This window comes from Pogoniulus pusillus, chromosome 29 (genome assembly GCF_015220805.1).
Source record: "Pogoniulus pusillus isolate bPogPus1 chromosome 29, bPogPus1.pri, whole genome shotgun sequence".
Lineage (NCBI taxonomy): Eukaryota > Metazoa > Chordata > Aves > Piciformes > Lybiidae > Pogoniulus > Pogoniulus pusillus.
Window position 1 is genome coordinate 1651689 of NC_087292.1, and position 10437 is coordinate 1662125.

The 10437-nt window shown below is 54.7% G+C and overlaps 1 protein-coding gene across 1 annotated transcript; it reads left to right on the forward strand.

Annotated features, from left to right (window-relative positions):
- The first annotated feature begins 376 nt into the window (after positions 1–376).
- Positions 377–4488, forward strand: GDF5 (growth differentiation factor 5). Its single transcript, XM_064167808.1, has 2 exons — positions 377–1279; positions 3395–4488. The coding sequence occupies exons 1-2, from the start codon at positions 646–648 to the stop codon at positions 4261–4263; spliced, it is 1503 nt and encodes a 500-aa protein (XP_064023878.1). The 5' UTR covers positions 377–645; the 3' UTR covers positions 4264–4488.
- The last annotated feature ends 5949 nt before the right edge of the window (positions 4489–10437 follow it).

Sequence of the window (10437 nt, forward strand, 5' to 3'; positions counted from 1 at the left end):
AATTGTGATTATTATTTCTGTGAGGAATATATCTCAGCTAAATGAGTTCAGACAGCATGACATCAGAGAGCCATTAAATAGGTTTGTTGGAATTCCGTTTCCAATTCCTGAGCTCAGGTTTGTAAAAAGCTTTCTGAGCACCTGCAGGTCTGTGTGTGTGTGAAATATTTTCACTGGAAAGGATTCAAAACGTTTAAAAAAAAAAAAAAAAAGGCAGCAGCAAGCAGGCAAGGCCAAGGCTGCCTTTTAAGAGAGAGGCAGCATTACGCCATCCTTCCTCCGTGGAAAGAAAAAACACATGCCACCAAGAAAAAAAACAACCCCAGCCTCGGATTTAAACAGGGCTCCTTCGAGTTTTCAGGCAGTTTTACAGAAGAAAAGGAGGTGCTAAACTTTCTCTCTTCTCAAGAACCAGCCCTTGGAATAGCTGCGAAGCGAAGTCAGGGGGAGTCGGCGTCCGAGCAACAGGAGCGCTTCCACTATGGGACTGGATACAAATATTGAACAGGGTTTGAAATGTTTTAACCTCCAACCCAAGCCCTTTTTGCTGACTTTGTTTTTCATTTGCTTTCATGTTTTCTTCTGCCAAGCTGGAGGAACCTTTCCTGATTTTTTCTTCAGTGGCATTCAGAGGAAGACCAGAGGATGAAAATCCTGCGTTTTCTCACTTTACTGCTTTGGCATCTGACTTGGCTGCCTCTGGATCTGGTTCCCGGAGCACTGAGTGGTTCTGAAGCAGGCCAGGCTAATCCAGGATCTAAACGAGCTTTTCTGAAGGCAGAAGGGAAGGAGAGGAACCCCTCAGCACGGGCGGGCACGCTGAGGACTGCGAGCCATGGGTATAGCGCTGGCACCCCGAAGGCCAGGGCTAAGAGCGGCGCTGCTCAGACCGGAGCTCCACTGGCCAAGAACGATGAATCCAAGAAGGTTGTCTCAAGAACAGCAGGCACAGAGGGCAAGGTAGGGCACATCCCCAGCAGACCTCCTGCACTAAGGACGGTGACTCCCAAAGTTCAAAACCCCAGCAGCAAGGTGGCTCTGAAAAAACCTGCTGCAGGCACTGCCGACACCGAGTCCTTCAAAGGCAAAAAGAGCAAGGAGCCTGGGAGCCAGAGGGAAAGCAAGGAGGCTTTCAGACACCCCCCCATAACCCCCCACGAGTACATGCTCTCCTTGTACAGGACCCTCTCCGATGCCGAAAGGAAAGGTGTCAATGGAAGTGTCAAACTGGAGGCTGGACTTGCCAACACAATAACCAGCTTCATAGACAAAGGACAAGGTAAGGAAGGAGCTCTGTGTGTGTGTGCGTGGACAGAGAGAGATGCCTGAGTGTGTTTATGCAGTCAGAAACAAACCTGACTTGGTGAAGGCTCCTTTGAATCTGAGTGAAGCTCCTGCTGCAGGCGTTGTGCTCCTCGCCCCAGACCCAGGTGGTTGTGTGGCAGCCAAGCCAAACGCAGCCAACGTTTCAGATGCTCGTTGTTGAAAGTCAGCCTTTGCCTGCTTGGGTGCCTTAAAGCCCTTTACATTTGGCTCTTACTTGCTTTCAATAACTGGCTCCTGGAAACTGCTAACATTAGAAGCCCTTGGAAAGCAAATCTAAACCCATAGACAAACAAAGACCATGAGTTGAAACATCCAAGTGCCATCCTGGTTTGTTCGAGGCAGAACTGCCCTGGCACTGAGCACAGGGTGGGTGTATCTTGACCTCTTTGATCCTTTAATTAATACAGTTGAGACTGAACTGATGTCTGCATCCCACCTGCTCTGCCCAGTATGAAAAGACAAGAAGAGAGTCGTGGTGCCTAAAGAGAAGGCTGTGTGCTGGTGTGCTGCCAGCCTGGGGTGAATAGTTACACTATCATAGGATTGCTTTCTGAGTAGCTCTTGAACCTATGCACATAGAACAAAAGAAGAGTCACTAAGTAGTCTGTTGATTTAGTCTGAAGTTTGAGATGAAGATAGGTGGTGCAGGAGCTGTCTGCTTCCAGGGATGCTTTCCTCCCAGCTGCATCTCTTCCCTTAAGTGCCCACCTATCCATTCTTATGTAGCAAGATATATTATTCTGTGTGAGGTCCCAAGCTGTTCTCAAATGCTGATGGTAGAAGTGTTCAGTGGTGGCACAAGATGCAATGAGTTGTGGACTCAGTCCAGCTCTGCCTCACTGGCATCAAGCACAGGGTGGGTGTATCTTGACCAGCTCTAAGCTCATGCTTTCAGGCACCACCAACCCTTCACCCACAGAAGCCCTCAGCTAAGCCCAGCCTAACAAAGGTGATAACTTCTGGGACTCCAGGAACTTGGGGTTCAACATCCTGGTTCCAAACCTTTGGGGAAATTTGGACTAGTGTCTGCTTTCACAGGCTCCCAAAGGATGATTGTTCACCTTACTGCTCTGTCACTTTCAGCAATGGTGGGATCATGGAATCATAGAGCAGTAGGGGTCAGAAGAGACCTCTGGAGGTCATGGTGTTAGGAGGAGTTTTGTCATATGCTTAAGGATGCAGCAGAGGCTGCAGGTGATGAGGTAGTGGCAGAATCGTAGAGTGGGTTGGGTTGGGAGGGACCTTTAAAGGTTGCCTGGTCCAGCCCTCCTGCAGTAAGCAGGGACATCTGCAGCTAGATCAGGTCACTCAGAGCCCCACCCAGCACTACCTTGTTTCCAGTGGTGATGGAATAGTAAGCCTGGGCTGGATTTGTTTGCCAGCTGCTAGTGAGTAGCTTGGCTTGTGGGAAGGGAAGCTCCATGCTCAGAAGTGCTGAGTTGGTGTTCTCAGCTCCCCGCTGCAGTGTTGATGCCTGGTGGCTGGAACGCTGCTGGCTCAGCCTTGCCCCTTGGTAGTGCCTTTGGTAGTGCCCCAAGCAGGCAGATGTAACAGCAGGTCAGAGGCAGGTGAGCTCCTCTCATCTGTTTGGAAAAGCTGTGGATCATGCAGGGTGAGCAACTGTCCCTGTCTGGCAGCTCCTGGAGGATCTTTGTGTTAAAGACTACTTCACTGCTGCCTCAGCTCAGGGTAAATTTACTCCTGGGCACCACTGAGGCTCTGCTTTGGTAATTTGGGTAGGACATAAGTGGTGAACAGCCCCCCCCAGAACAGGACTGGGTTCCAACTGGCTCACTGATACTCTGAAGGTAGAAACTGCCCCACCAGAGAAAGAAAGGAGACCTCTACCAGGCCAGCTTGGAAACTCATCCCACTGCTGAGTCACTGAGTTCTCCTGTGGCCTTGCACAGAGCTGACCCCTCAGACACAAACTGCCCTTTCTGTTGGGTGGGCTAAGGAAGGAAACTCCTCAGCTTAGTGAGCAAAGTGCAGGAGAACTCTTCAGGGTCAGAGAGCTGCTGTTGGTCTGTGCCTGCTGTGCAGCTGAAAATGTCTCTGCTTCCTTTAGACGAGCGAGCACCAAGCATAAGGAAACAGAAGTACATCTTCGACATCAGCGCCCTGGAAAAAGATGGTTTGCTGGGAGCAGAGCTTCGGATACTGAGGAAGAAGCCTTCTGACTCCTGGAAGTCTCACTCTGCTGGAAGAACCTCCCAAGTGAAACTGTTCAGCTGCTCCACGAGCAGGCAAGCGGCGACGCTGCTGGACTCTCGCACCGTCAGCATCACAGATACGCCCAAGTGGGAGGTGTTTGACATCTGGAAGCTGTTCAGGAACTTCAAGAACTTGGCTAATCTGTGCTTTGAGCTGGAGACCTTGGAGAGGGGCAGAGCAGTGGACCTGAGGAGCGTGGGGTTCAACAGAACGGGCAGGCAGGTGAACGAGAAGGCTCTCTTCTTGGTGTTTGGCAGGACCAAGAAAAGGGACCTGTTCTTCAACGAGATCAAAGCCAGGTCTGGGCAGGACGACAAAACCGTTTACGAGTACCTGTTCAACCAGAGGCGGAAGAGAAGAGCCCCCCTAGCCACCAGGCAAGGGAAGAGGCCCAGCAAGAACCTGAAGGCAAGGTGCAGCAGGAAAACCCTGCACGTGAACTTCAAGGACATGGGCTGGGACGACTGGATCATAGCCCCCCTGGAGTACGAAGCCTACCACTGCGAGGGGCTGTGCGAGTTCCCGCTGCGCTCCCACCTGGAGCCCACCAACCACGCTGTCATCCAGACCCTGATGAACTCCATGGACCCCGAGTCCACCCCCCCGACCTGCTGCGTGCCCACCAGGCTGAGTCCCATCAGCATCCTCTTCATTGACTCTGCAAACAATGTGGTCTACAAGCAGTACGAGGACATGGTGGTGGAGTCGTGCGGCTGCAGGTAGCACCGCGGCTGCCGAGCTGGGTGTGCTGTGGGGGGCCACGTCAGCTGGCCAAGGTGGCCTCTCCTGGCCCAACAGTCGTTGGATTTCATCTCTTTGGGGGACTGCTGTCACAAGGAGGCAGCAGTAAATCCAGAGCTTCTCCGTGTCCTGTGCTGCTGGGGCAGACGTGAGGAGCGCTTGGATGCTGTCCTGCAGCTCGCTGGGAGGCCTTGCGTGGGTGACCTGAGACTGAAGTCCTTGCTAGAAGAGCTTCTAACTCCACACCTCTAGCTCACCTGCTTTCAGTCTGGGGGCAGAGGGTGAGGGGAGCATCTGTGAGCTGTGGATATGACCTCTTTGATCCTTTGATTAATACAGTTGAGACTGAACTGATGTCTGCATCCCACCTGCTCTGCCCAGTGCGAAGCACAGCGCCGTGGTGCCTAAAGAGAAGGCTGTGTGCTGGTGTGCTGCCAGCCTGGGGTGAATAGTTACACTATCATAGGATTGCTTTCTGAGTAGCTCTTGAACCTATGCATATAGAACCCAAAAAAAAAAAGAGTCATTAAATAGAGTCTGTTGATTTAGTCTGAAGTTTGAGATGAAGATAGGTGGTGCAGGAGCTGTCTGCTTCCAGGGATGCTTTCCTCCCAGCTGCATCTCTTCCCTTAAGTGCCCACCTGTCCATTCTTATGTAGCAAGATATATTACTCTGTGTAAGGTCCCAAGCTGTTCTCAAATGCTGATGGTAGAAGTGTTCAGTGGTGGCACAAGATGTAATAAATTATTGACACAGTCCAGCTGTCATCTCTGCGTCCTTCTGCTGCCAGCCAGAAACTGCCTTCGATGGGTTGGTACAACAAATACAGGTGAAGTGCTCCAGAGACTGCAGCACTGCCTGAGGAGGAGAGGCTGAGAGCCCTGGGGCTGAGAGTCTGCAGAGGAGAAGGCTGAGAGGGGACCTGAGCAATGTCTGTAGATAGCTGAGGGCTGGGGGGCAGGAAGGGAGGCACAGGGACAGCCTCTGCTCACCTGTGCCCTGCCACAGGACAAGGGCAAGGGAGGGAAACTGCAGCACAGGAGGTTGCAGCTCAGTATGGGGAAGAACTTCTTGGCTGGAAGGGTCCCAGAGCCCTGGCACAGGCTGCCCAGAGAGGTTGTGGAGTCTCCTCCTCTGGAGCCTTTCCAGCCCTGTCTGGATGTGTTCCTGTGCCACCTGTGCTGGATCCTCTGCTCCTGCTCTGAGAGATGTTGGAGTGGCAGATCTCCAGAGGTCACTTCCAGCCCCTAACACCCTGGGATCTGTGATCCCATGAAAGGGACATTTCAGGGTTAGGGGACTGGAACATTCTCCTACAAAGAGAGTCTGAGAATCCTGGGGCTGTTCAGACTGGAGAAGAGAAGGCTGAGAGGGGATCTGATCAATGTCTGTAAATGGCTGAGGGCTGGGAGTCAAGATCACAGAACCAAGCAGGCTGGAAGAGAGCTCCAAGCTCAGCCAGCCCAACCTAGCACCCAGCCCTGCCCAACCAACCACACCATGGCACTAAGTGCCCCAGCCAGGCTTGGCTGCAACACCTCCAGCCACAGCCACTCCACCACCTCCCTGGGCAGCCCATTCCAGTGCCAATCACTCTCTCTGCCAGGAACTTCCTCCTCACATCCAGCCTAGACCTGCCCTGGCACAGCTTCAGCCTCTGTCCCCTTGTTCTTTTTGGTGGTTCTCAGTGGCAGGACAAGGAACAGCAGGTACAAGCTGGAACACAGGAGGTGCCACCTCAACATGAGGAGAAACTTCTTTGGTGTGAGGGTTTTGGAGCCCTGGAGCAGGCTGCCCAGAGAGGCTGTGGAGTCTCTTTCTGTGGAGGCTTTCAAGACCTACATGGATGTGTTCCTGTGTCACCTGCCCAGGATGATCCTGCTCTGGCAGGGGCTTGGACTTGGTGATCTCTGGAGGTCCCTTCCAGCCCCTAGCATCTTTGATTCTGTGAATACCAATGGTGTGCAAAACATGTCCATGGATTTGCCTGCCTCTGACCCTGCTGCCACAGAGAGAACCTGGGGGATCTTTGGCAGTATGGCATGGTTCCATCTGGAGGCTGTGGCACTATCACTTGATGTGCCTGGGGCAGAACTGAGTTCTGCAGATGGCTGCAACAGAGCTCTGCTACCCTTCCACTCCACTCTGCAAGGGCTGTGTGTTTGCACATCCCCCTTGCCATTAGAAATGTCCTATGGGGCTATGCAGTCAGAGTCACAGAAGGGGTTGGACTGGAAGGTTGCTCCAAAGCTCATGCAGCCCAACTCCCTGCACTCAGCAGGGACATCCTCCACTGGAGCAGGCTGCCCACAGCCCTGTCCAGCCTCATTTTGAAGATCTCCAGGGCTGGGACTCAAGCACCTCCCTGGGCAACCTGTTGCAGTGTCCCACCACCCTCTGTGTATGTTTCCAGCTGCAAAACTAGGCAGCAGCCACCCAGCTGCAGGGGGACCAGAAGGGCTGTGAGAAGCATCAGCAATTACTGAGGCACTTCAGCAGCAGTATAAAAGACAAATGTTAAGGGCTGGTATTTTTTTCTCTCCCAGCTGAAACCATCCAAGTTAGATTATTTCCTTGGTCTGAGGTCTCCTCTGCACAGCACCACTGGTGTGGGTGGTGGCAGGAGGCTGAACACAGCCCCTGAGGCTCCTCCTGGTCAGGATTGCAGACTGGCTGTGCTCTAGGTCACATTAGTGACAAACCATCCCCAATTTCTGGTCAGTAGCCATAGAGAAACAGTGCCAAAAAGCTCTGCCCTTCCTCTTGCACTGACTGAGCCTTTTACCAGCTTAAGATACCTGCTTGCAGGACTTGCTGCCAGGGACATGGACTCCCCTGTGCAGGCAGACCCTTCGGAGACCATAACCCCCAGCAGGGTGACAGTGTGGAGTGCTCTCCTGTGTGTGACCTCCTTGTGAGAGCTCAGAGCTGGGATTCCTACCTGCAGGAGCTGATGCTGCTCAGTGCAGGCAGTGTGATTAGGTGGGCAGAAGGTTGTGCAGGAGCTGATGCTGCTCGGTGCAGGCAGTGTGATTAGGAGGGCAGAAGGCTGTGCAGGAGCTGATGCTGCTCGGTGCAGGCAGTGTGATTAGGAGGGCAGAAGGCTGTGCAGGAGCTGATGCTGCTCGGTGCAGGCAGTGTGATTAGGAGGGCAGAAGGCTGTGCAGGAGCTGATGCTGCTCGGTGCAGGCAGTGTGATTAGGAGGGCAGAAGGCTGTGCAGGAGCTGATGCTGCTCGGTGCAGGAGCTGATGCTGCTCGGTGCAGGCAGTGTGATTAGGAGGGCAGAAGGCTGTGCAGGAGCTGATGCTGCTCGGTGCAGGAGCTGATGCTGCTCGGTGCAGGCAGTGTGATTAGGAGGGCAGAAGGCTGTGCAGGAGCTGATGCTGCTCGGTGCAGGCAGTGTGATTAGGAGGGCAGAAGGCTGTGCAGGAGCTGATGCTGCTCGGTGCAGGCAGTGTCATTAGGAGGGCAGAAGCCTGTGCAGGAGCTGATGCTGCTCGGTGCAGGCAGTGTGATTAGGAGGGCAGAAGGCTGTGCAGGAGCTGATGCTGCTCAGTGCAGGCAGTGTGATTAGGAGGGCAGAAGGCAGTGCAGGAGCTGATGCTGCTCGGTGCAGGCAGTGTGATTAGGAGGGCAGAAGGCTGTACTTGAGGAGCTGATGCTGCTCGGTGCAGGAGCTGATGCTGCTCGGTGCAGGCAGTGTGATTAGGAGGGCAGAAGGCTGTGCAGGAGCTGATGCTGCTCGGTGCAGGCAGTGTGATTAGGAGGGCAGAAGGCTGTGCAGGAGCTGATGCTGCTCGGTGCAGGCAGTGTGATTAGGAGGGCAGAAGGCAGTGCAGGAGCTGATGCTGCTCGGTGCAGGAGCTGATGCTGCTCGGTGCAGGCAGTGTGATTAGGAGGGCAGAAGGCTGTGCAGGAGCTGATGCTGCTCGGTGCAGGAGCTGATGCTGCTCGGTGCAGGCAGTGTGATTAGGAGGGCAGAAGGCTGTGCAGGAGCTGATGCTGCTCGGTGCAGGCAGTGTGATTAGGAGGGCAGAAGGCTGTGCAGGAGCTGATGCTGCTCGGTGCAGGCAGTGTGATTAGGAGGGCAGAAGGCTGTGCAGGAGCTGATGCTGCTCGGTGCAGGAGCTGATGCTGCTCGGTGCAGGCAGTGTGATTAGGCGGGCAGAAGGCTGTGCTTGAGGGCTGGACAGAGTCACAGAGGGTGGAAGCATCCTCCAAAGACCCTCGAGCCCAGCCCCCAGGCAGCACTAGCTGGCAGTTGACAGGCATGCAGTGATGAGCACCTGAGGCTGCTTCATCTGCATGAGAAAACCTGGGATCTTACAGATCTCTTCTGTGCGTCAGAGGTGTCCCCAGGGCTCCTCTGGCTCCCTGCTGGACTCTCAGTGGTGTGCACCTCCCACGGCTTTGCTTCCTCGTCCCGATGGAGTCTTAGGCCAGGGCCAAAGTTGCTGTCCCATGCAGTAACTGCTTAGCACCATCCAACCTCCTGTGATTTTCAAACACTGAGCAGTTTTTCATGCTGATGTTCACTACAAACTTCTTTAGAGGTGATGTGGATCCTTTGGGTATGACAGGGACCCACTGGAGAGAGCCCCACGGTGGCTGTGGGCATGCTGAAGGCACTGGAACAGCTCTGCTGTGAAGCAAGGCTGAGAGCCCAGGGGCTGGAGAAGAGAAGGCTGAGAGGAGATCTGATCAGTGGTTACAAATACCTGAGGGGTGGGTGTCCAGAAGCAGGTGCCAGGCTCTTGTCAGTGCTGTCCTGTGCCAGGACAAGGAGCAATGGACACAAACTGGAACCCAGGAGGTTCCACCTCAGCATGAGGAGAAACTTCTTTGGTGTGAGGGTGCTGGAGGCCTGGAGCAGGCTGCCCACAGAGGCTGTGAGGTCTCCTGCTCTGGAGACTTCCAGGACCCTTCTGAATGCATTCCTGTGTGCCTTGCAATGAGTGATGCTGCTTTGGCAAGGGGTTTGGACTGGGTGGAATCATAGAATCAGCCAGGTTGGAAGAGAGCTCCAAGCTCAGCCAGCCCAACCTAGCACCCAGCCCTGTCCAGCCAACCACACCATGGCACTAAGTGCCCCAGCCAGGCTTGGCTGCAACACCTCCAGCCACAGCCACTCCACCACCTCCCTGGGCAGCCCATTCCAGTGCCAATCACTCTCTCTGCCAGCAACTTCCTAACAACATCCACCCTGAACCTGCCCTGGCACAGCTTCAGGCTGTGTCCCCTTCTTCTGGTGCTGGCTGCCTGGCAGCAGAGCCCAACCCCTCCTGGCTACAGCCTCCCTGCAGGCAGCTGCAGGCAGCAATGAGCTCTGCCCTGAGCCTCCTCTGCTGCAGGCTGCACCCCCCCAGCTCCCTCAGCCTCTCCTCACAGGGCTCTGCTCCAGGCCCCTCCCCAGCCTTGCTGCCCTTCTCCAAACACCTTCCAGCACCTCAACAGCTCTCTGCAATGGAGCAGCCCAGAACTGGACACAGCACTCAAGGGGTGGCCTGAGCAGTGCTGAGCACAGGGGCAGAAGAACCTCCCTTGTCCTGCTGCCCACACTGCTCCTGAGCCAGCCCAGGATGCCATTGGCTCTCCTGCCCACCTGGGCACTGCTGCCTCCTCTGCAGCTCCTCTCTCCCACCACCCCCAGCTCCCTCTCTGCCTGGCTGCTCTCAGCCACTCTGGCCCCAGCCTGGAGTGCTGCTTGGGGTTGTTGTGGCCAAAGTGCAGAACCCTGCCCTTGGCCTTGTTCAGTCTCATCCCATTGGCCTCTGCCCACCCATGCAGCCTGGCCAGGTCCCTCTGCAGGGCTCTGCTACCCTCCACCAGCTCCACACTGCTCCTACCTTGGTGCCATCTGCAAACTCACTGCTGCTGGACTCCATCCCCTGGCCCAGACCATCAATGCTGATACTGAACAGGACCACAGGCTCTGCCCTGCTGCTGCCCCTTCGGATTTACCTGAAAGCCAACCCCAAAGAAACTGCTTCTGAGAATGCCCTGCAGCACTGCTCTGGGCTGCCAAGGGAGAAGTCACCTCTTTGGTCACAACTGAAGTGACTTGGAGCCTGCCATTACTTCCAGCTGCTCCTAGCTTGGTGTCTGTCTTGAATGACCTCCAGAGATCTCTCCCAACCTTTCCCATTCTCTGAC

Coding starts and splice junctions, on each gene's coding strand:
- GDF5 (XM_064167808.1), top strand. CDS start 646: ATGAAAATCCTGCGTTTTCTCACTTTACTGCTTTGGCATCTGACTTGG. Junction 1,280..3,394: donor CTTCATAGACAAAGGACAAG/GTAAGGAAGGAG, acceptor TGCTTCCTTTAG/ACGAGCGAGCACCAAGCATA.